The sequence below is a fragment of the Cherax quadricarinatus genome, chromosome 30 (genome assembly GCF_038502225.1).
Source record: "Cherax quadricarinatus isolate ZL_2023a chromosome 30, ASM3850222v1, whole genome shotgun sequence".
NCBI classification, from domain to species: Eukaryota; Metazoa; Arthropoda; class Malacostraca; order Decapoda; family Parastacidae; genus Cherax; species Cherax quadricarinatus.
The window spans coordinates 20,506,299-20,533,636 of record NC_091321.1 but is presented as its reverse complement, the minus strand read 5'-3'; the positions used below and the strand labels follow the sequence as shown (position 1 = coordinate 20,533,636).

Here is a 27,338-nt window from a genome sequence, read left to right as displayed (position 1 = left end):
AAATGACCCAAAATGGATGAATAATAGGCTGAAATATCTACTAGGGCATAAGAAGGGAATTTATAGGCGTATCAAAAGAGGTGAGGGTCATCTTATGAATCAGTATATTGACATTAAGAGGGACATCAAAAAGGGGATAAGAAAAGCTAAAAGGGATTATGAAATTAAAGTTGCTAGGGATTCGGAAACTAACCCAAAAAGTTTTTTCCAGGTCTATAGAATAAAAGTTAGAGATAAGATAGGTCCCCTTAAAAATAACTATGGGCATCTTACTGACAAAGAGAATGAAATGTGCTCGATTTTAAATAATTATTTTCTCTCGGTTTTTACACAGGAAGACACTAACAATATTCCAGAAATTAATTTTGATAGTGGGTCTGAAGATAAATTATGTAACATCACAGTCACTAGTGAAATGGCTGTGAAGCAGATAGACCGACTGAAGCAAAATAAGTCGCCGGGTCCTGATGAGGTTTTTTTCAAGGGTTCTTAAGGAATGCAAAATGGAACTCTGTGAACCATTAACTAATATTTTTAATTTATCTCTTCAAACAGGTGTAGTGTCTGATATGTGGAAGATGGCTAATGTAATTCCTATTTTTAAAACAGGGGACAAGTCGTTACCGTCAAATTACCGCCCAATAAGCCTGACCTCAATTGTAGGCAAATTACTAGAATCAATTATAGCTGAGATTATAAGAAGCCATCTGGATAAGCATATTATTATTATAATCAAAAAGAAGCGCTAAGCCACAAGGGCTATACAGCGCTGTGGATAAGCATAGCTTGATTAATGATACTCAGCATGGATTCACTAGAGGCCGTTCTTGTCTAATTAATTTATTAACTTTCTTCAGTAAAGCTTTTGAGGCAGTTGATCACGATAAAGAATTTGATATTATTTACTTAGATTTTAGTAAGACTTTTGATAGAGTTCCGCACCAAAGACCGTTAAAGAAAGTGGCAGCTCATGGCATTGGGGGAAAAGTGCTCTCGTGGATAGAGTCATGGCTCACAGACAGGAAGCAAAGTGTCCATAAATGGGGTTGAATCCGAGTGGGGATCTGTAACAAGTGGCGTACCACAGGGATCAGTCTTAGGCCCGTTGTTGTTTATAATATATATCAATGACCTTGATGAGGGTATTACTAGTGATATGAGCAAATTCGCCGATGACACAAAGATAGGTAGGATATTTGTAGATGAATGGTTCAGAGAACCGACATGTTGATAAATTAGACACATACACAACTCTTGGGAATCTTCATTGAGGAAACGTTTCGCCACACAGTGGCTATTCTATTCTATTCAAGATTGATGGACTGAACACATCGACTCAAGGTTGAGGGACTGATTACCTCATTCTCCTCCTGTTCTTCAAGTTTCTCCTTCGTATGGACTGATGAAGCCACTGTGTGGCGAAACGTTTCCTCAATGAAGATTCCCAAGAGTTGTGTATGTGTCTAATTTATCAATAGGTAGGATAATTGATTCAAACGTAGATGTTAGGGAACTTCAGAAGGATTTAGACAAACTCGATTCTTGGTCAGAAAAGTGGCAGATGCAGTTCAATGTAAATAAATGCAAGGTTCTGAAGCTCGGGAGTGTCCATAACCCTAGCACTTACAAGTTAAATGATGCAGAACTTAACCATACAGATTGTGAAAAGGACTTGGGGGTTATGGTGAGCAGCAACCTTAAACCAAGACAGCAATGCCTAAGCGTACGTAATAAGGCAAATAGATTATTGGGATTTATATCAAGAATTGTAAGCAACAGAAGTCCAGAGGTCATACTGCAGTTTTATACATCATTAGTAAGGCCTCACCTAGATTATGCAGCTCAGTTCTGGTCTCCATATTACAGAATGGACATAAATTCGTTAGAAAACATTCAGCGTAGGATGACTAAATTAATACATAGCATTAGAAATCTTCCTTACGAAGAAAGATTGAAGACTCTTAAATTACATTCACTTGTTAGACGAAGAATGATTGTTAGGTAAGACACATATGCAACAGTTAGGTATCTTTATTATGAAACGTTTCGCCTACACAGTAGGCTTCTTCAGTCAAGTACAGAAAAGTTGATAGAAGCAGAAGATACTTGAAGACGATGTAATCAGTCCATCACCCTTAAAGTTTTGAGGTGGTCAGTCCCTCAGTCTGGAGAAGAGCATTGTTCCATAGTATGAAACAATATGGAGAGGAAGTGACAGGATGGAGCTTTTATAGCGCCAGGAGGTGAGACGTAGGCCACTAGGAGAGGTAAGAACTCAGATGTTGAAAGGTTAGGTCCCTCTCAAACCCAGCCCCTCTCACTAGTGGAAGTTGTCGAAGTTGATTGTAGGTCTGTACCAAGATACCCTTGTGTTGCAGTGTCTGACAGATTGAACATTATAATGGTATAAAATACCGACAGGTTGTTAGGTAAGACACATATGCAACAGTTAGGTATCTTTATTATGAAACGTTTCGCCTACACAGTAGGCTTCTTCAGTCAAGTACAGAAAAGTTGATAGAAGCAGAAGATACTTGAAGACGATGTAATCAGTCCATCACCCTTAAAGTTTTGAGGTGGTCAGTCCCTCAGTCTGGAGAAGAGCATTGTTCCATAGTATGAAACAATATGGAGAGGAAGTGACAGGATGGAGCTTTTATAGCGCCAGGAGGTGAGACGTAGGCCACTAGGAGAGGTAAGAACTCAGATGTTGAAAGGTTAGGTCCCTCTCAAACCCAGCCCCTCTCACTAGTGGAAGTTGTCGAAGTTGATTGTAGGTCTGTACCAAGATACCCTTGTGTTGCAGTGTCTGACAGATTGAACATTATAATGGTATAAAATACCGACAGGTTGTTAGGTAAGACACATATGCAACAGTTAGGTATCTTTATTATGAAACGTTTCGCCTACACAGTAGGCTTCTTCAGTCAAGTACAGAAAAGTTGATAGAAGCAGAAGATACTTGAAGACGATGTAATCAGTCCATCACCCTTAAAGTTTTGAGGTGGTCAGTCCCTCAGTCTGGAGAAGAGCATTGTTCCATAGTATGAAACAATATGGAGAGGAAGTGACAGGATGGAGCTTTTATAGCGCCAGGAGGTGAGACGTAGGCCACTAGGAGAGGTAAGAACTCAGATGTTGAAAGGTTAGGTCCCTCTCAAACCCAGCCCCTCTCACTAGTGGAAGTTGTCGAAGTTGATTGTAGGTCTGTACCAAGATACCCTTGTGTTGCAGTGTCTGACAGATTGAACATTATAATGGTATAAAATACCGACAGGTTGTTAGGTAAGACACATATGCAACAGTTAGGTATCTTTATTATGAAACGTTTCGCCTACACAGTAGGCTTCTTCAGTCAAGTACAGAAAAGTTGATAGAAGCAGAAGATACTTGAAGACGATGTAATCAGTCCATCACCCTTAAAGTTTTGAGGTGGTCAGTCCCTCAGTCTGGAGAAGAGCATTGTTCCATAGTATGAAACAATATGGAGAGGAAGTGACAGGATGGAGCTTTTATAGCGCCAGGAGGTGAGACGTAGGCCACTAGGAGAGGTAAGAACTCAGATGTTGAAAGGTTAGGTCCCTCTCAAACCCAGCCCCTCTCACTAGTGGAAGTTGTCGAAGTTGATTGTAGGTCTGTACCAAGATACCCTTGTGTTGCAGTGTCTGACAGATTGAACATTATAATGGTATAAAATACCGACAGGTTGTTAGGTAAGACACATATGCAACAGTTAGGTATCTTTATTATGAAACGTTTCGCCTACACAGTAGGCTTCTTCAGTCAAGTACAGAAAAGTTGATAGAAGCAGAAGATACTTGAAGACGATGTAATCAGTCCATCACCCTTAAAGTTTTGAGGTGGTCAGTCCCTCAGTCTGGAGAAGAGCATTGTTCCATAGTATGAAACAATATGGAGAGGAAGTGACAGGATGGAGCTTTTATAGCGCCAGGAGGTGAGACGTAGGCCACTAGGAGAGGTAAGAACTCAGATGTTGAAAGGTTAGGTCCCTCTCAAACCCAGCCCCTCTCACTAGTGGAAGTTGTCGAAGTTGATTGTAGGTCTGTACCAAGATACCCTTGTGTTGCAGTGTCTGACAGATTGAACATTATAATGGTATAAAATACCGACAGGTTGTTAGGTAAGACACATATGCAACAGTTAGGTATCTTTATTATGAAACGTTTCGCCTACACAGTAGGCTTCTTCAGTCAAGTACAGAAAAGTTGATAGAAGCAGAAGATACTTGAAGACGATGTAATCAGTCCATCACCCTTAAAGTTTTGAGGTGGTCAGTCCCTCAGTCTGGAGAAGAGCATTGTTCCATAGTATGAAACAATATGGAGAGGAAGTGACAGGATGGAGCTTTTATAGCGCCAGGAGGTGAGACGTAGGCCACTAGGAGAGGTAAGAACTCAGATGTTGAAAGGTTAGGTCCCTCTCAAACCCAGCGCCTCTCACTAGTGGAAGTTGTCGAAGTTGATTGTAGGTCTGTACCAAGATACCCTTGTGTTGCAGTGTCTGACAGATTGAACATTATTTTTTTTTTTTTTATTATTATCACACCGGCCGATTCCCACCAAGGCAGGGTGGCCCGAAAAAGAAAAACTTTCACCATCATTCACTCCATCACTGTCTTGCCAGAAGGGTGCTTTACACTACAGTTTTTAAACTGCAACATTAACACCCCTCCTTCAGAGTGCAGGCACTGTACTTCCCATCTCCAGGACTCAAGTCCGGCCTGCCGGTTTCCCTGAATCCCTTCATAAATGTTACTTTGCTCACACTCCAACAGCACGTCAAGTATTAAAAACCATTTGTCTCCATTCACTCCTATCAAACACGCTCACGCATGCCTGCTGGAAGTCCAAGCCCCTCGCACACAAAACCTCCTTTACCCCCTCCCTCCAACCCTTCCTAGGCCGACCCCTACCCCGCCTTCCTTCCACTACAGACTGATACACTCTTGAAGTCATTCTGTTTCGCTCCATTCTCTCTACATGTCCGAACCACCTCAACAACCCTTCCTCAGCCCTCTGGACAACAGTTTTGGTAATCCCGCACCTCCTCCTAACTTCCAAACTACGAATTCTCTGCATTATATTCACACCACACATTGCCCTCAGACATGACATCTCCACTGCCTCCAGCCTTCTCCTCGCTGCAACATTCATCACCCACGCTTCACACCCATATAAGAGCGTTGGTAAAACTATACTCTCATACATTCCCCTCTTTGCCTCCAAGGACAAAGTTCTTTGTCTCCACAGACTCCTAAGTGCACCACTCACTCTTTTTCCCTCATCAATTCTATGATTCACCTCATCTTTCATAGACCCATCCGCTGACACGTCCACTCCCAAATATCTGAATACGTTCACCTCCTCCATACTCTCTCCCTCCAATCTGATATTCAATCTTTCATCACCTAATCTTTTTGTTATCCTCATAACCTTACTCTTTCCTGTATTCACCTTTAATTTTCTTCTTTTGCACACCCTACCAAATTCATCCACCAATCTCTGCAACTTCTCTTCAGAATCTCCCAAGAGCACAGTGTCATCAGCAAAGAGCAGCTGTGACAACTCCCACTTTGTGTGTGATTCTTTATCTTTTAACTCCACGCCTCTTGCCAAGACCCTCGCATTTACTTCTCTTACAACCCCATCTATAAATATATTAAACAACCACGGTGACATCACACATCCTTGTCTAAGGCCTACTTTTACTGGGAAAAAATTTCCCTCTTTCCTACATACTCTAACTTGAGCCTCACTATCCTCGTAAAAACTCTTCACTGCTTTCAGTAACCTACCTCCTACACCATACACTTGCAACATCTGCCACATTGCCCCCCTATCCACCCTGTCATACGCCTTTTCCAAATCCATAAATGCCACAAAGACCTCTTTAGCCTTATCTAAATACTGTTCACTTATATGTTTCACTGTAAACACCTGGTCCACACACCCCCTACCTTTCCTAAAGCCTCCTTGTTCATCTGCTATCCTATTCTCCGTCTTACTCTTAATTCTTTCAATTATAACTCTACCATACACTTTACCAGGTACACTCAACAGACTTATCCCCCTATAATTTTTGCACTCTCTTTTATCCCCTTTGCCTTTATACAAAGGAACTATGCATGCTCTCTGCCAATCCCTAGGTACCTTACCCTCTTCCATACATTTATTAAATAATTGCACCAACCACTCCAAAACTATATCCCCACCTGCTTTTAACATTTCTATCTTTATCCCATCAATCCCGGCTGCCTTACCCCCTTTCATTTTACCTACTGCCTCACGAACTTCCCCCACACTCACAACTGGCTCTTCCTCACTCCTACAAGATGTTATTCCTCCTTGCCCTATACACGAAATCACAGCTTCCCTATCTTCATCAACATTTAACAATTCCTCAAAATATTCCTTCCATCTTCCCAATACCTCTAACTCTCCATTTAATAACTCTCCTCTCCTATTTTTAACTGACAAATCCATTTGTTCTCTAGGCTTTCTTAACTTGTTAATCTCACTCCAAAACTTTTTCTTATTTTCAACAAAATTTGTTGATAACATCTCACCCACTCTCTCATTTGCTCTCTTTTTACATTGCTTCACCACTCTCTTAACTTCTCTCTTTTTCTCCATATACTCTTCCCTCCTTGCATCACTTCTACTTTGTAAAAACTTCTCATATGCTAACTTTTTCTCCCTTACTACTCTCTTTACATCATCATTCCACCAATCGCTCCTCTTCCCTCCTGCACCCACTTTCCTGTAACCACAAACTTCTGCTGAACACTCTAACACTACATTTTTAAACCTACCCCATACCTCTTCGACCCCATTGCCTATGCTCTCATTAGCCCATCTATCCTCCAATAGCTGTTTATATCTTACCCTAACTGCCTCCTCTTTTAGTTTATAAACCTTCACCTCTCTCTTCCCTGATGCTTCTATTCTCCTTGTATCCCATCTACCTTTTACTCTCAGTGTAGCTACAACTAGAAAGTGATCTGATATATCTGTGGCCCCTCTATAAACATGTACATCCTGAAGTCTACTCAACAGTCTTTTATCTACCAATACATAATCCAACAAACTACTGTCATTTCGCCCTACATCATATCGTGTATACTTATTTATCCTCTTTTTCTTAAAATATGTATTACCTATAACTAAACCCCTTTCTATACAAAGTTCAATCAAAGGGCTCCCATTATCATTTACACCTGGCACCCCAAACTTACCTACCACACCCTCTCTAAAAGTTTCTCCTACTTTAGCATTCAAGTCCCCTACCACAATTACTCTCTCACTTGGTTCAAAGGCTCCTATACATTCACTTAACATCTCCCAAAATCTCTCTCTCTCCTCTGCATTCCTCTCTTCTCCAGGTGCATACACGCTTATTATGACCCACTTCTCGCATCCAACCTTTACTTTAATCCACATAATTCTTGAATTTACACATTCATATTCTCTTTTCTCCTTCCATAACTGATCATTTAACATTACTGCTACCCCTTCCTTTGCTCTAACTCTCTCAGATACTCCAGATTTAATCCCATTTATTTCCCCCCACTGAAACTCTCCTACCCCCTTCAGCTTTGTTTCGCTTAGGGCCAGGACATCCAACTTCTTTTCATTCATAACATCAGCAATCATCTGTTTCTTGTCATCCGCACTACATCCACGCACATTTAAGCAACCCAGTTTTATAAAGTTTTTCTTCTTCTCTTTTTTAGTAATTGTATACAGGAGAAGGGGTTACTAGCCCATTGCTCCCGGCATTTTAGTCGCCTCATACGACACGCATGGTATAAAATATAATGGTATAAAATACCGACAGGTTGTTAGGTAAGACACATATGCAACAGTTAGGTATCTTTATTATGAAACGTTTCGCCTACACAGTAGGCTTCTTCAGTCAAGTACAGAAAAGTTGATAGAAGCAGAAGATACTTGAAGACGATGTAATCAGTCCATCACCCTTAAAGTTTTGAGGTGGTCAGTCCCTCAGTCTGGAGAAGAGCATTGTTCCATAGTATGAAACAATATGGAGAGGAAGTGACAGGATGGAGCTTTTATAGCGCCAGGAGGTGAGACGTAGGCCACTAGGAGAGGTAAGAACTCAGATGTTGAAAGGTTAGGTCCCTCTCAAACCCAGCCCCTCTCACTAGTGGAAGTTGTCGAAGTTGATTGTAGGTCTGTACCAAGATACCCTTGTGTTGCAGTGTCTGACAGATTAAACATTATAATGGTATAAAATACCGACAGGTTGTTAGGTAAGACACATATGCAACAGTTAGGTATCTTTATTATGAAACGTTTCGCCTACACAGTAGGCTTCTTCAGTCAAGTACAGAAAAGTTGATAGAAGCAGAAGATACTTGAAGACGATGTAATCAGTCCATCACCCTTAAAGTTTTGAGGTGGTCAGTCCCTCAGTCTGGAGAAGAGCATTGTTCCATAGTATGAAACAATATGGAGAGGAAGTGACAGGATGGAGCTTTTATAGCGCCAGGAGGTGAGACGTAGGCCACTAGGAGATGTAAGAACTCAGATGTTGAAAGGTTAGGTCCCTCTCAAACCCAGCCCCTCTCACTAGTGGAAGTTGTCGAAGTTGATTGTAGGTCTGTACCAAGATACCCTTGTGTTGCAGTGTCTGACAGATTGAACATTATAATGGTATAAAATACCGACAGGTTGTTAGGTAAGACACATATGCAACAGTTAGGTATCTTTATTATGAAACGTTTCGCCTACACAGTAGGCTTCTTCAGTCAAGTACAGAAAAGTTGATAGAAGCAGAAGATACTTGAAGACGATGTAATCAGTCCATCACCCTTAAAGTTTTGAGGTGGTCAGTCCCTCAGCCTACGTCTCACCTCCTGGCGCTATAAAAGCTCCATCCTGTCACTTCTTCTCCATATTGTTTCATACTATGGAACAATGCTCTTCTCCAGACTGAGGGACTGACCACCTCAAAACTTTAAGAGTGATGGACTGATTACATCGTCTTCAAGTATCTTCTGCTTCTATCAACTTTTCTGTACTTGACTGAAGAAGCCTACTGTGTAGGCGAAACGTTTCATAATAAAGATACCTAACTGTTGCATATGTGTCTTACCTAACAACCTGTCGGTATTTTATACCATTATAATGTTCAATCTGTCAGACACTGCAACACAAGGGTATCTTGGTACAGACCTACAATCAACTTCGACAACTTCCACTAGTGAGAGGGGCTGGGTTTGAGAGGGACCTAACCTTTCAACATCTGAGTTCTTACCTCTCCTAGTGGCCTACGTCTCACCTCCTGGCGCTATAAAAGCTCCATCCTGTCACTTCCTCTCCATATTGTTTCATACTATGGAACAATGCTCTTCTCCAGACTGAGGGACTGACCACCTCAAAACTTTAAGGGTGATGGACTGATTACATCGTCTTCAAGTATCTTCTGCTTCTATCAACTTTTCTGTACTTGACTGAAGAAGCCTACTGTGTAGGCGAAACGTTTCATAATAAAGATACCTAACTGTTGCATATGTGTCTTACCTAACAACCTGTCGGTATTTTATACCATTATAATGTTCAATCTGTCAGACACTGCAACACAAGGGTATCTTGGTACAGACCTACAATCAACTTCGACAACTTCCACTAGTGAGAGGGGCTGGGTTTGAGAGGGACCTAACCTTTCAACATCTGAGTTCTTACCTCTCCTAGTGGCCTACGTCTCACCTCCTGGCGCTATAAAAGCTCCATCCTGTCACTTCCTCTCCATATTGTTTCATACTATGGAACAATGCTCTTCTCCAGACTGAGGGACTGACCACCTCAAAACTTTAAGGGTGATGGACTGATTACATCGTCTTCAAGTATCTTCTGCTTCTATCAACTTTTCTGTACTTGACTGAAGAAGCCTACTGTGTAGGCGAAACGTTTCATAATAAAGATACCTAACTGTTGCATATGTGTCTTACCTAACAACCTGTCGGTATTTTATACCATTATAATGTTCAATCTGTCAGACACTGCAACACAAGGGTATCTTGGTACAGACCTACAATCAACTTCGACAACTTCCACTAGTGAGAGGGGCTGGGTTTGAGAGGGACCTAACCTTTCAACATCTGAGTTCTTACCTCTCCTAGTGGCCTACGTCTCACCTCCTGGCGCTATAAAAGCTCCATCCTGTCACTTCCTCTCCATATTGTTTCATACTATGGAACAATGCTCTTCTCCAGACTGAGGGACTGACAACCTCAAAACTTTAAGGGTGATGGACTGATTACATCGTCTTCAAGTATCTTCTGCTTCTATCAACTTTTCTGTACTTGACTGAAGAAGCCTACTGTGTAGGCGAAACGTTTCATAATAAAGATACCTAACTGTTGCATATGTGTCTTACCTAACAACCTGTCTGTATTTTATACCATTATAATGTTCAGACGAAGAATGAGGGGAGACCTGATCGAAGTGTATAAGTGGAAGATAGGTATTAATAAATGGGATATAAATAAGGTCTTGAGGATGTCTCTCCAAGAGAGAATCCACAGTAATGGATTTAAATTAGACAAGTTTAGATTTAGAAAGGACATAGGAAAGTATTGGTTTGGAAATAGCGTAGTTGATGAGTGGAACAGTCTACCTAGCTGGGTTATTGAGGCTAGGATTTTAGGCAGTTTCAAATTTAGGTTGGATAAATACGTGAGTGAGAGGGGTTGGATTTGAGTGGGACTTGCATATCAGAGCTTATTTGTTAGGTAAGACACATATGCAACAGTTAGGTATCTTTATTATGAAACGTTTCGCCTACACAGTAGGCTTCTTCAGTCAAGTACAGAAAAGTTGATAGAAGCAGAAGATACTTGAAGACGATGTAATCAGTCCATCACCCTTAAAGTTTTGAGGTGGTCAGTCCCTCAGTCTGGAGAAGAGCATTGTTCCATAGTATGAAACAATATGGAGAAGAAGTGACAGGATGGAGCTTTTTATAGCGCCAAGAGGTGAGACGTAGGCCACTAGGAGAGGTAAGAACTCAGATGTTGAGAGGTCAGGTCCCTCTCAAATCCAGCCCCTCTCACTAGTGGAAGTTGTCGAAGTTGATTGCAGGTCTGTACCAAGATACCCTTGTGTTGCAGTGCTGGATTTGAGAGGGACCTGACCTCTCAACATCTGAGTTCTTACCTCTCCTAGTGGCCTACGTCTCACCTCTTGGCGCTATAAAAAGCTCCATCCTGTCACTTCTTCTCCATATTGTTTCATACTATGGAACAATGCTCTTCTCCAGACTGAGGGACTGACCACCTCAAAACTTTAAGGGTGATGGACTGATTACATCGTCTTCAAGTATCTTCTGCTTCTATCAACTTTTCTGTACTTGACTGAAGAAGCCTACTGTGTAGGCGAAACGTTTCATAATAAAGATACCTAACTGTTGCATATGTGTCTTACCTAACAACCTGTCGGTATTTTATACCATTTTAATGTTCAGAGCTTATTTCTTGGGTAGCACTGAAAATTGGGTTGGGATGAATTGTAAAGGACCTGCCTAGTATGGGCCAACAGGCCTGCTGCAGTGTTCCTCCTTTCTTATGTTCTTATGTCCACGGAAGGACAAAGAGCCCCTCACCGGCATCAAGACATTTTCCTTGAGGTGTTTAAACACCTACGTATGTATATAAAATCTGGAACTATAGGGTCACTGGTTAGGGTGTGAGGGGTCTGCGAAGCGGCCCGCAGAAAAAAATTCAATGTTGCACATTTGTAGTATGCCTAAGAATTTATTCTAAAGGATTCATTGACTTCTAATTCGTTGCCTTGAGTTAATAAAAATAAGGCCTTCATGTCTTATTTTAGGAATTTCTTTGTTACAGTGTTAATTATCAACCTGTAATTATAAGTTCTGTCACCAATATGAAGTAATAATGTGTCAAATAATCTTTTAAAGGCATTCACACCTTACAAATAGCCGTAAACACTTCTTTGTCTGTATAATTCCCATAGATGAATGAATTCTGGACACTTTAATTTCATACTGCCTTTGTTATTTACACGAGTCTTACAATACAGGTTTTCGGGAAAATTCCTGATTCGCAAATGGAGCAGTTGGGAGTAGAAATATAGTTTCTTTTCAACTGATGTTTTCTTATCTACATGTACACACACACACACACACACACACACACACACACACACATATATATATATATATATATATATATATATATATATATATATATATATATATATATATATATATATATATATATATATATATATATATATATATATATATATATATATATATATCGTGTCGAGTAGGTAAAAACTTTGAGATTTTGGCTTAAATAGCAACGCTCTTCTTGCCGAATAAGGCAAGCGAAAATTTGTGAATGTAATAATTTCACAAAAATCATTCTGAACCTAACGAAAAAATATATTTAATTGTGTTTGTTTATTATTAAATTATTGTCAACTTATCTAAAATATATATATTTAGTTGAATTAGGTTACATTAAATTGCGCTTGGTATAATAAGGTTAGGCAATTTTCAAAGGTTCTTTTGGTACAAAATTATTAATTTTTACATTAACATAAATGAAAAAAAAATATCTTTAAACGTATAAGAGAAAATTTTAGCAAGAACTTAATTTTAAATGAGTTCTTGCTAATTGACGAGTTTTACCTATTCGGCACGACATATACAATATATATATATATATATATATATATATATATATATATATATATACATATATATATATACATATATATATATGTCGTGCCGAATAGGCAGAACTTGCGATCTTGGCTTAAATAGCAATGCTCATCTTGCCATATAGGACAAGTGAAAATTTGTGTATGCAATAATTTAGGCAAAATCATTCTGAACCTAACGAAAAAAAATATATTTCACTGTGTTTATTTAGTATTAAATTATTGTAAACAAATCTAAAATATATTTAGTTGGGTTAGGCTAAAATAAATTGTTCTTGTTATAATAAAGTTAGGTAACTTTTCTAAGATTCTTTTGGTGCAAAATTAAAAATTTTTACATTAACATTAATGAAAAAAATATATCTTTAAAAGTATAAAAGAAAATTTTAGAAAGGACTTAATTTTAAATGAGTTCTTCCTAATTGACCAGTTTTACACATATATATATATATATATATATATATATATATATATATATATATATATATATATATATATATATATATATATATATATATATATATATATATATACGTGTATATATGTGTGTGATGAATGGTTTTTCAAACCATTCATCACAACTGTCGGACACTGCAGCATCATGGGATCTTGTTACAAAGAATTCTTCAACACTTGTTCAACCTTTGGACGAAGACCTACTTCGACTAGTGGATGGTACCACTATGACCCCGCCTCCATCTGCTTCACGTCACCTCACTACAGTATATAAGCCACGTCTACGGCCCTATGCTGTACATTCTACAAGATTGATGGACTGAACACATCGACTCCAGGTTGAGGGACTGATTACCTCATTCTCCTCCTCTCCTTACGCCTTCCTCTTTGTATTGGACTGATGAAGCCACTGTGTGGCGAAACGTTTCCTGAATAAAGATTTCCATATGCTGCATAAGTGTCTCAATCTTCAACGTGTATATATATATATATATATATATATATATATATATATATATATATATATATATATATATATATATATATATATATATATATATACATACAAAACAGCCACGGGGAGAGTTGAATGATAGCTGCAGGCCTTTCGTGTTGCAATCAACACATCATGAGGAGCTTGCAGTGTTGCAGAAAAGAGAAGGTCCAAGCAAACACGATCAGAGGAAGTGCCTCTACTTGAACCTTCTCTTGTCTGCAACTTTGCAAGCTCCTCACGATGTGTTGATTGCAATACGAAAGGCCTAGAGCTATCATTCAACTCCCCCAGTGGTTGTTTTGCATCTTGTATCGCTTGTTCGCGATTTTTGCAATATATAATATATATATACACACACATTACACATACACACACCAAAAGGTGTGTCGGGGAGTATATAATTGCCTTACAAATCCCCAGCTGATGACAGGCTTTAAGCCTAAAATACAAACAGCATGTAAAAAAACTTCAGTTTTCATAACTTTGGAACAGTACATGTGATTTATGGGTTTCAGGACCAACTGCAGAAAGCCAGCCTGCATGCTGCAGCTGCTGAAGGTGACGTGGAGACCCTAAAGAAACTACTGGGGGAGGAAGACTTGGATGTGGACACGCCTGATCACTGTGACCAAACTGCTCTTCACCTAGCTGCTGGCAGGGGTAACCTTCTTGCCGTCACTCTCTTGATACAACATGGTTAGTCATATTCGCATACTTATTAAAAAATAACTGTACATACACACACGCGCAATTATATATATATATATATATATATATATATATATATATATATATATATATATATATATATATATATATATATATATATTATATATATATATATATATATATATATATATATATATATATATATATATATATATATATATATATATATATATATATATATATGTCGTGCCGAATAGGCAGAACTTGCGATCTTGGCTTAAATAGCAACGCTCATCTTGCCATATAGGACAAGTGAAAATTTGTGTATGCAATAATTTGGCCAAAATCATTCTGATCTTAACGAAAAAAATATATTTCACTGTGTTTGTTCAGTATTAAATTACTGTAAACAAATCTAAAATATATTTAGTTGGGTTAGGCTAAAATAAATTGTTCTTGTTATAATAAGGTTAGGTAAGTTTTCTAAGATTCTTTTGGTGCAAAATTAAAAATTTTTGCATTAACATTAATGAAAAAAAATATATCTTTAAACGTATAAGAGAAAATTTGAAAAAAGGCTTAATTTTACTTGAGTTCTTGCTAATTGACCAGTTTTGCATATTCGGCACGACATATATATATATATATATATATATATATATATATATATATATATATATATATATATATATATATATATATATATATATAACAGAACAAAATTAGGTTGGGGCATTGGCTTAAGCCGGTAGGAGACTTGGACCTGCCTCGCATGGGCCAGTAGGCCTGCTGCATGCTGCAGCGTTCCTTCTTTATGTTCTTAATAGTCCTAACTGGTAGCAGTTCCAGCGCTGTACCACTGGACTACGAGTCTTACATTATAATAAAAAACGCTAAACCCACGAGGGTCATACGGGGCTGCTACGAGGCTTACAATAGGAAAGTTTCACACAGGACTGCAGTGTCATTGTGTCATGTCTACATCAGTGGCCACCATTTGTGACCCAATTCTCCTTTCCCACAGCTCCAGCAGCTTTCTTAGTACATCTGTTCTCATACCTCTCAGAATCTCAGTTGTGTTGAACGACCGTCAGTGAATAAAAAGAATGGACAGGAATTCAACTTGTCTTAAGGACACAGTACTACTACAGGTGTGGAAAATTGCATTTAACTGAATGTATCATTATATACATAACAGTAAATGAACATAGATAATTATTATTTATCAGTTAGACACGTAGGAATTTGGGACACCTAGGTCGCAAAAAATGTCCCCCTACGATACCTACCACTGTCATATCCACAAGTTGCTCTGGGCCTATTAATTAAATGAAATATACATCACCAGGAATGCTGGTAAATATATAAATTTGTGGACTGTATATTAAAAATAATAAATGGTTATATATATACACAATTACATAACAGAAAGAAAATATATCTTAATATCACTCACCAATTTGACTGGAGATTAATGTGTATCATACTCAGAAAACCTCACTCTAACTAAATCTATGAAAACAATGCTGGCCAGAATTACACACAAATCTAGAGAGCTTATCTGAGGTTCCTGGAGCTGTCTTCTCCAGTCGTCTGATATCTCAAATTATGCAGGAATGCACATCCACCAATTTCGCCTCCTATTTGAGAGGTGTCAACACAATTTTAACCTCTAGAGCACGAAAAATTCTTCCCACTATACCAACGTTTGTACAAACTTCAAAACCAAGATGGCGAGTCTCCTCCTGCGCAGGCGCAGCTTCCCGTTTTCGATTACATAAATTTAAATGCAGTATGGCCATCTATTTACATTTAATAACTACTGTATTTCTGGAAAATATATACAGTATTTTCCACACTGCGGCCGGGCGGAGTTCGTTGCTAAACGACTCAAATTGCTTATTTGACAATGGTGGAGGACCTGGGTACATATAGGATCTGGCATCCACACGGCGACATATTACACAAGATTTAATCACCCTTTTTACACTTTGCCGTCCTTGTGGAATCCAGAAAGTTTCCCTAATACAATTTAAGGTATCTTGTACCCCACCGTGCATTACATTTTTATGGGCATTTAGAACAATTAAATTTGTTAGATGATGAGTTTTGGGCAGTAAGATAGGGTGTTTAGCATAATCACCCAATTCAGCATTTTGTAACCTATCTCTGCACCTAATTACATTGTTCTCTAAATACAGCCCCAATTTCTCTATTATAGAACCTTTCACAATTTTACTTTCCATCATCAATTTAATCTCATTTCCATAGATTTCCTCCTGTACCCTCTTTATCCAATATTCAGGATGTGAAAACTTAAATGAAATATTCATCTTCTTTAGAAATTTAAACACCAACTTAATTACATTGATTAGTTTGGGTAAAGAAGAATACCTATTTATATCAATGGCTAAGGGAGGACAAACTATTGGAGCGGTGGTCACAGTAATTTCAACAGGAGCAATATACGCCTTTTGTACAGGCCAATTAGCTTTATTTACCAACCAGCTCGGACCTTTAAACCATGATACAGCATTTACAAATTTAGCATAAGGTAAACCTCGAGACAAGAAATCAGCTGGATTCTTCTCACCAGGTATATGATTAAATGTTAACATATGCTGACCCAAACTATTATACTTCTCTTGCATCTGATTAATTTCAGCGACTCTGTTTTGTACGTACACAATTTTACTGTTTCCATTACGAATCCATTGTAAGGATACCTCATTATCAGACCAAATTACAGTGTCGCTAATATTTATCTCCTGCAACTTATTTCTTATATAATTAGCTAATTTGACACCTACATAAATGGCTGTTAATTCCAACTGAGGTAAGGTATGTGATTTAATTGGAGACACTTTAGCCTTAGACATAACAAGAGAATTAACACTATTACAGTGAAGGTAAGCCACTGCTCCATATGCCAATTCTGAAGCATCACAAAAAATGTGGAGTACATTTTTCCCATTTGGATTGGCCACCTGGTGTGGGAACTCCAACATTGGAATTTTTTCATAATCACCAATTAATTCATCCCACCTGTTAATGAATTCCTCAGGTAGAATTTCATCCCAAGCACATTTAAGTTTCCATGCTTCCTGAATTAATAATTTCCCTCTTATAGTAAGGGGTGACACTAAACCTAGTGGATCAAAACATTTGGAAACTTCAGCAAGCAAAACTCTCTTAGTTAATTTGTTGGGCATACTGTAATTATTAGGTTTTAACATTAACAAATCTCAGTATCCCAAGTTAAACCCAATACATTACTACATTTTGGCACTTCATCTCCAGGGTAATCTTTACTTATTTTGTCCTTTAATTTGGACGAATTACTATTCCATTCCCTCAGATTCATATTTGCACTTTGCATTATTTTATTAGCCTCTCCATAAGTCATTAACAGTTCCTCTTCAGTTGACATCACACCCAGGAAATTGTCCACATAAAATTGTTTGCTCATTACTTTACTCAATGGACTTCCCGTACGTTTAAGGTGTGCATTTATCGTTGCTTGAAGTAGGAATGGACTGGATGTAGCACCAAATAATACGCTCCTAAAGCGAAAGGTTTTCAGAGGGCTAAGTGGGTCACTAGGATTCTCAGGCCGTAAGAAGCGGGTACAATCCCGGTCAGCCTCTTGTAAACCCACTCTTAGAAAAGCTTTACTTATGTCAGCCGTAAAGGCATAGTGCTTCACTCTGAAATTTAATAAGATATCTCCTAATTTTTCCGTCAACGATGGACCTGTCATTAAACAGTCATTTAAACTAGGTACATTTTTGTTACTCCTGGCACTACAATTAAACACAATTCTCAGAGGAGTGGTCTTAGAATCGTTCTTCACTCCCGTGATGTGGCAAATAGTGACCATAAATTTTGGCTTGCTCAGGAGGTACCTCTTCTATAAATTTATTAATTAACTGCTCAGCAATTATATCATTATAGGCAGTTAACAATTCTGGTGTCTCACTCAGTTCGCGGAGCTGAGCCTTTAACTGTCCATATGCCATTCTGTAATTAGTGGGCAATTCTGGATGGTTCAGTCTCGACGGAAGTCGTACCCAGTATTGTCCAGATTCAAATTTTACATCTTTCAGGTACTGCTCCTGAGTAAAAGAATCGTCTGGACTTTCTTCATTTACATTTATTCCAATGCTGTCTAATTCCCACAATTTATGCACTGGCTCAACACCATCCTCTATGGAAGAATTATACTGGGGTACGATTTCATGAGTAAGACACACAGTTATGGTATTTATAGTTTCCTCTAGTCATGAATTATTATTACGAGGAATCCTACCATACATTACATGTCCTCCTGCAGTCTTCAAAAGGGTGACACCACATTTCTTTACCATACCCTTTACAAAGGAGGCATAATAGTCACTACCTATCAAAATATTTATTGGGCCTACAGAATCATCACTTATACCAGAAGGTGCTAAATTTACATTATGTGAGAGTCTTTCTGTAGCTTTACTAAGCCCTACTGTAGATATTTTCTCTGGAAGTCTATCTACAATTATTGCATTAACACGTTTTTTCTCATTGCCCAACCTGACAGTTACATAAACAGTGTCATACAGTTGAGACCTTTTATCCGAGAGAAAACCAGATAATTTTAAAGTTGTGGGATCTCTCATCTGTACTTTCATACCATCAAGACATTTACGTTTTATGAAAGTACGCTGGGATCCCTGGTCCAATAATGCATTTACATTTTTTTGATTTATGCCTTTTATCATCAATTTTTACCTGTAACACAGGTAAGGCTACTTCAGCAAAACCATCATTATTAACATTAGCAGCAATTTTTACATTAGCCACTGTTGTGTCAGGATTGTCAACATTATCATTATTATCAACATTATCATATAGACCTTTACACATGACTATATGGTGTCTTCCTTTGTGACATTGATAACAGAAGTTTAATTTGGCATAACAATCCTTTACATTGTGATTACCCAAACACCTGATACATCTGTCAAGTTCCTCCAATCTTTCAACTTTATCATTCCATGAATTGTATGCATTGCAATTCTTAGAAAAATGAGTACCCTTGCAGAAGAGACAATCTCTCCTTTCTTTGACTGGTTTCTTATTAACTGGGCTACTCTTAGGAGGGTACTTATTCTTCTTACCTTGTGGAGAATCATTATTTCTGATTCTTGCTACTTGATATGCACCTATGCAACTATTTTTAGGAAATGAATTTTTTTATTAACATTGGAATAATTTTTCTCTTTGTAAAACTTGACAGATACCTCAGAGTTATTATGTGTTGCATCTTTAAAATGAGTTAGTTGGCTGTTCTGCAACTGAACAATTAATTTTTGTAGACCTAGTCTTATTTCCTCCAGACCAAAATAACCTTTGTGATATTTGTTCGAGAGCCATTCAAGTGTTTTACAGCTTAATTTATTCTGTACCATGGCACTCAGTAACCAGTCTGATTCCTTCAAATTATATTTATTACTTAAAGTTTTGAGAGTGCTCTCCAGTTTAACTCTAAACTGTTGTAAACCTTTGTAAGTGTGATCTGGAGATTTTAAATTAACAATAATATTCACTAGATCCAACCTACTTTGTTCTATATTACCATAAGTGACTTTCAACAAGTCAACTGCTTCCTTGTAAGAGTCATCTACATTGGGAAAGGCTTGTATGAGTATGTGAGCATCTCCTCTTACCTGTCCTTTGAGGTAAAATAATTTAGTTGCACAGGTTAGATCACTCCTATTATGCACAGCTGCTTTAAAAATTGACCAAAATTCCTCAAAATTTTCTCCAGGATTAAACACAGGCAAACACAATTCTGGGAGTTTTGGCAAAGACATATTATTTGTTGGAACAGACTGATTAACTGCCTGGTTTACACATTTTAACTTATTCAAGGCCTGACTTTTACAAGAAAGAATCTTTTCCTCTAATTCATAATATTGATCTACTTCAGTCTCATCTACACAGTTTACTAACAAATCTCCTTCATATTTGTTGTAATATAATTTGTATGAATCATATCTATTACCTAAAGCATCTAAATACAATTTTAAATCATCAGTATTCGCAGTTTCTTGATTCATTAATTTCAAACATTTATTGTAAGCTTTGGTTACATGCCTTTTTCTAGCTTGCAGTGATGCTTTTTTTGCTCTATATTCCATATGTTTGTCTTCTACATTAATTTCCTCACTTTCAGCCATGATGCAATGTATTAAATTCAACTTAATAACACTGATTATGTACTAAATTGTGCACTTTATAAAGGTAAATAGTACAACTTACCTTTAAATAAATTCTAGCTACTTGAGCTTAGCAATTATGTAAAAAATTGTAATATAAATTTTAAATACACATTAATAATGTTAGCTACACTTGAGCTTAGCAATTACATATGTAAGAAATTTATGTATAAATTTTAAATGCACATTAATACAAACCTTTAGCCAGCCTTGGCTTATCAAAATTATTATACAAATTAATATAAATCCTTGCCAGAATTTGGCATAGCAAAATTAATTTTATACACATTAATATAATTAGCAACACTTGCCTTATCAATTACACATACATTGATATAAATCTTGGCCAGAATTGTCTTATCAAATTAATATTGTAATAATTATAATCCACTACACATTAAGTAAAATTAATATTATACACATTAATATAATTAGCTACACTTGGCTTATCAATTACACATGCACTGATATAAATCTTGGCCAGAATTGTCTTATCAAATTAATATTATACAAATTAATATAAACTTAGCCAGACTTGGCTTATCAAAATTAATATTGTAATAATTATAATCCACTACACATTAAATAAATTTGTGAACTTAACATCCACCTCCTTCTGTCATTACATCCACCTCCTTCTGTCATTTCACATATAATTATTAAGTAATTAACCAATTAATGACTTCACTAATTACCTCCGGTTCAAGAAGGACCAACGAGCAAATTAAATGTGGAAAATTGCATTTAACTGAATGTATCATTATATACATAACAGTAAATGAACATAGATAATTATTATTTATCAGTTAGACAAGTAGGAATTTGGGACACCTAGGTCGCAAAAAATGTCCCCCTTCGATACCTACCACTGTCATATCCACAAGTTGCTCTGGACCTATTAATTAAATGAAATATACATCACCAGGAATGCTGGTAAATATATAAATTTGTGGACTGTATATTAAAAATAATAAATGGTTATATATATATATATATATTATATATATATATATATATATATATATATATATATATATACACAATTGCATAACAGAAAGAAAATATATCTTAATATCACTCACCAATTTGACTGGAGATTCATGTGTATCATACTCAGAAAACCTCACTCTAACTAAATCTATGAAAATAATGCTGGCCAGAATTACACACAAATCTAGAGAGCTTATCTGAGGTTCCTGGAGCTGTCTTGTTCAGTCGTCTGATATCTCAAATTATGCAGGAATGCACATCCACCAATTTCGCCTCCTATTTGAGAGGTGTCAACACAATTTTAACCTCTAGAGCACGAAAAATTCTTCCCATTATACCAACGTTTGTACAAACTTCAAAACCAAGATGGCGAGTCTCCTCCTGCTCAGGCGCAGCTTCCCGTTTTCGATTACATAAATTTTAAATACAGTATGGCCATCTATTTACATTTAATAACTACTGTATTTCTGGAAAATATGTACAGTATTTCCCACAACAGGTATAAAGCAATACTTGGCTGGAACAACTTACTTCCAACCTACAAATTAGAAATGAAAATTGACCGATTTTTCGGACCGCAAGATGGGTATGGGGTGCATAATAAGATACTGCAGTAAACTTGTAGACTTTCGCGAAAATTAGTTTAGTGGCGATTTGTTACTAGTCCAGGATAGATTGAAACATCAACCATTTTCAATTTGTGCGTTATTTTTTATTTTTTTTTTTTGCACGGCCTATATACAGAACAGCATTTTTAGGATCATTTGTTTATATTTACGATACAACGGAGAAATTTATTACGATTAAAAACAGTTTTGTAACCCAGGTTGCCATGTAAACCACGCGGACATTGACATGAGGACCCCGCTGCACTGTGCTGTTGAGTCTGGGGCTGTGGAGGTGGTGGAGGCGCTGCTGGCAGCTGGGGCAGACACCAACGCCACAGAGAAGAAGCGAGGCCGCACTCCCCTACACCTCGCCACTCTTGCTAACGCCCTAGATATTCTCAAGGTGCCTTCCCCACTTTTTTTCCTACTCTGAAACACACTATATAAAACTTACAAACTTGGAAGGTAGCTATCATAATTTTACTTGAATATAATTGCTGCATACCTTTTATCATACACACAATTCCACATAAATTAAAATGAAAAATCAATTATATGGAGGGAAATGAAAATTAGTTCGAGTTAAGATCTATTCTTAAGCGAGATGTAATTCTCCCTAAATTGAACTTTTCCCTGTACATTATTGTTTTATACCTTAAGTCTAGTTGATAAATTATTCGTCCTGTAATAGAAAGAAAACAGTCACTGCTGGCACCTCCCCCCTTCCCTGTTGATCTCTTGAATAAATCCTTATGGATCATTGAACACCCGTGGAATGATATTTAATCAGGTTTGATCCCATTTAGGTATATTTTGTCCAAGACAGACTATACAATGCGAGCAGCTCAGCTATTTTGGATATCTAAACCACTAATATAAGCACTATTAAGGTTCTCTACTATTTAAACTATTCAACAATGAGGTGTGTACTATCTAAACAGGCCCTAGCTATATAACGTTGTTCAATTAATTCTGGTTAATATTTACTTTATCTGCTCGGAACATATGGGTTATTATATAAATTCTCCAATAACTGGGTTGTGCAATGGAGATAATATACATTTTGTGCCTATGGATTAGGTTTTTGGGGTTACTGAAGAAATGTTTTTTTCCCTTTGGTCAAAAGTATAACCATCTCTACTGTACAATCCCTTTCATATTTTAGAATTTACATAATGAAAAACCGAGTACCTAAAGTAAATACTGTATTAAATACCCCCCCCCCTTTTTTCAACAAACTGCACAAAACGTATATTGGAAAATCCACATATAATTACATACGTACTGTAAACTGTAGATTATCGCCTAACTCCGCCGAGCAGCTAAACAGACTTTTAATTCTAAGCAAACTATATCCCTATCTAAATTGTGCTTATGCCTGTATAACTTCTTAAGTGGAAGATATGCCCATTAGAGTAGAATTTTCAACATAAAATGCCAGGCCCATGTAAGCTACATGTAAGTCCATCATTGTCCATCTCAGTTGCTGTTGCAGCCGATCACAGACGATCCATTGGAGGGACGCCAAGCTCTCAGGATGACTGACAAGGTGAGTGATCCTGTGAGGAAACTTAATAATATTTATTTCTACAAGTACATGTACAAGGTATAAAGGCCTAGCTGACATCAATGACATACTACTGTATAGAAAGCCGCTCGTTATGCACAGCATTTCGGGCAAATTAGGTCAGTTTTGTCCCAGGATACGACCCACACCAGTCGACTAACACCCAGGTACCCGTTTTATACTGATGGATGAGCACGGACAGCAGGAGTCTTATGGAAACACCTAATGTTTTCCAGCCGTCCCGGGGATTCGAACTCCGGACCTCAGTGTGAGAGCCGAGTGCGCTAGCGATCGAGCTACGGGACACCGAAATGAAACGACCGCGTGCTCATAACAGTGATAAAGATTCTACTCATCTTTGTTTACTGTCTACTACATCACATGCACCTCTACGTTGCCTAGGATGGACGGACGATGCTGCACTTATCTGCTCACGTCGGTCTGAAGGAAGCAACTGAAATATTAGTGAGCGCAGGCGCCGATGTAAACGTTACTGATCAGTCTGGCAACACGCCCATCCACGCTGCCATACTTGCCAGACAACGCGGGGAGGTACGATATACTATATATTTTAGTTTTATATGAGTGAAGTATGTTTGTTGTAGTTGTTTATTAATGTAGAAATGTGTTAGTCTCAGAAGAGCAACAGGCACAAATACGTAACTATAAACTACATAACCTCTTCTAATTTCCCAGTCAACGTTAGTCCCATAAGGTAGCATTTTGGGCCCTTCTTATCTCTAAGGTACATCAATGATACTAAACTTCAGTTAAATTCGCACTTTACCAGATGTCATTACATGACTGCCACTATCGCAACAGGTTTCACCATTTTTCATTCCACATTCATTATGGGCCACTACACACTTTGTCATCAGTGCCACCTACACTCCGTTGGTCACGGTATTTAACCATTCTCATAAATTGTAGACTACAGAGACATTTCTTCACCAGAAGAAGGTTTGCTCGACGCTTGTAGAGCTGCTGTTGGGGGCTGGGGGAGATCTGAATTCCAACCAAGAGGGGGAGGCGGGCCCTCTTATCCACACCGCTGCCAGTGTAGGTTGCCTACACTGCCTTAGTGTGTTGCTTCGTCTGGGAGCCAACATTGAGGCTAAGGTATGTTGCTGTTTGTGAATAAAAAAAACCTTAATTGTTAAGTGGCTGTATAGTAATTTCACAAAAGACCAAAATGCCATCCAGATTTCATTTCCATTTTGTTTTTGTGAATTGTTCCAGCTAAAGTATTATGACATTCAAGTTCATATTGATCCGTCATCTCTATCTCATCCAGGATAGCAAGGGTCGTACTCCACTCCATGCAGCTATCGAAAGTGAGCAACTGGAAGCCGTGAATTACCTACTGAGTGAAGGTGCTGACTTAGAAGCTGCCGACACATTCCGTCAGCACCGCGCCATCCACCATGCAGTGCAAGTCGATTCTGCAGAGTTAGTTCAGCGCCTCATTGAGGCTGGAGTAGACAAGGTCAGGGATCGAGACGGGTTAACATTGTTCCAGTTTGCCTTGTTGAAGAGGAAATATAAGGCCCTGGATGCCCTTGTCAAGTGAGTGTGTGTAAACAACCACACCTTTCTAACACAAAACATGAAAAGTGGACCAATACGTTGTTCACTCTTAATTTTCCAATTTGTCCATTTGCTGTGAATTGTTCTGGCCAGGACATTGACTTATTATCCAACCACATTATCATCATACCATTTCTCTATTTCTTAAATTTTAAAAAGCTCCCTTCTGCTACATATCTTCCATTTTTCGAGATATCTTCCAAGAAGGTGCCTTGATGCTGGCAAAGGGCACGTGATCAAAAGAATTGAAGCTACCTTCCCATCCCCTTGAGAGTAATTTATGAGGATCTAGCAAAGTATTCTCCCACTCGCAGGTTGCAGGTGACTGAAGTTAACGACGGCCAGAACACCATCCACTATTGTGCTTGCGTTGGAAGTCAGCCCGCCATGGAGATCCTCCTTGATAACGGTGAGATATACCCTCCAAACAAGTCAGAAATAGGCAATTACAAATAAGTAATCGCAAATAGGTAATCATAAAGCGCCAATTACACAGGTAACCACAAAGAAAGCTAATCTAAAATAAGCAATTCCGAATAAGTACTGTAATTTCAAACCTTTAATCGTAACATGCTGACATCTTTGCAGACTTCAACATCAATGAATCCGACAGCGAGGGTCGCACAGCGCTGCACCATGCTATATACTCCGGGCACGAGCCGTTGGTGCTGTTCCTTATCAACAGCGGTTGCAGCATCAGGAAGGCAGACAAGACTGGAGCCACACCCCTGCACTACGCCGTTAGATGGGGCGGCTCTGACGCCGTGCTCAGGAAACTCGTTAAGAAGGAAGGGAACGTGGCAGCCATTGACAGACTGGGCAGGACTCCTCTGCACTACGCTGCAAGTACGTGGGTGGGACTTGGGGAATTCCGAACACAACAATGTACAGGAACTGTATATTTCACAATCAGTCCACAATCTCTCCTCTCTCTCTCGTAAATTGATATGAATGTTATAATCAATGCTGTTTCTGCCCGCACACCAGTGAGCTTACAGGCGAATTATTTGATGTTTTACACGTGATTGGTTTTCCACTGGATGCGAAATTTTTAACTTGAATAATAATATCTTTGTTCCTACAAGTACATGTACAAGGTATGCAGGCCTAACTGACATCAATGACATACTGCTATATAGAAAGCAGCTTGTTAGCAGATCATTTCAGGTAAATTAGGTCAATTATGTCCCATGATGCGACCCACACCAGTCGACTAACACCCAGGTACCTATTTTACTGATCTGTGAACAAGAACAGCAGGTGTCTTATGGAAACACGTCCTAATGTTTTCCAGCCTTACCGAGGGATCGATCCCCGGACCTACGTGTGACGTGAGTGCGCTAGCGATCGAGCTATGGGACACCCGTACATCCCGAAGGATAAACATATTTATTTAGATCTTTTTTCTATTGATGAATTTTAACATTTTTTATTTGTGTTTATGGGTGATGAAGCACTGGTCGCCGTTGCCCAGCGGTGAGAGTAGCGACTCTCATTGCTGAGGTCCAGGTAACAAACCCTGGACATTAACATTAACATACGCGTAATGAACTATGCATGAAGGCGTGAATATTGTAAATCCTAGTGTGCCTAAAACCTTGATTTGTTTTAGCATCCAGGGCACAGAACATTAGGGCCTACGAAGATTTTAATCTGGCTTTGGGTTTTAACCCTCTTCAAAATACCCCCCCCCCCCCCTTTTTTTTTACCCTGACAAATATAAATTTTCTCCCCTCTCCCTAACTGTGCTTGTACATTTCCACATTTTCATCCGTGCAGGTAAGAGTGATATCATGTCTGACATGTACATCCTGTTGAACAACGGCGCCAAGATCAACACTACTGATCACCGGGGTCTCACTCCTCTTCATCTTGCCTCGCGTCTCGGCAACGAATCACTGGTTCGGATCCTCTTGGACAGCAACGCCAGACACGATATACGTGACTGCGACGACTTCCTACCCATCGACCACGCCA

At 38.3% G+C, this 27,338-nt stretch overlaps 1 protein-coding gene across 1 annotated transcript in view; it reads left to right on the top strand.

Moving 5' to 3' along the window:
- The window catches only part of LOC128692745 (uncharacterized), a 59,682-nt gene that overhangs the window by 31,040 nt on the left and 1,304 nt on the right, over positions 1-27,338 (top strand). Inside the window, exons 4-12 of the mRNA XM_053782078.2 lie at positions 14,202-14,382; positions 22,426-22,610; positions 23,691-23,756; positions 24,177-24,326; positions 24,729-24,893; positions 25,069-25,340; positions 25,676-25,770; positions 25,950-26,207; positions 27,141-27,338. The exon at positions 27,141-27,338 is cut by the window's right edge and continues 1,304 nt beyond it. Of these exons, the coding sequence (XP_053638053.1) occupies positions 14,202-14,382; positions 22,426-22,610; positions 23,691-23,756; positions 24,177-24,326; positions 24,729-24,893; positions 25,069-25,340; positions 25,676-25,770; positions 25,950-26,207; positions 27,141-27,338 (1,570 nt within the window). The remainder of the gene's footprint in view (positions 1-14,201; positions 14,383-22,425; positions 22,611-23,690; positions 23,757-24,176; positions 24,327-24,728; positions 24,894-25,068; positions 25,341-25,675; positions 25,771-25,949; positions 26,208-27,140) is intronic.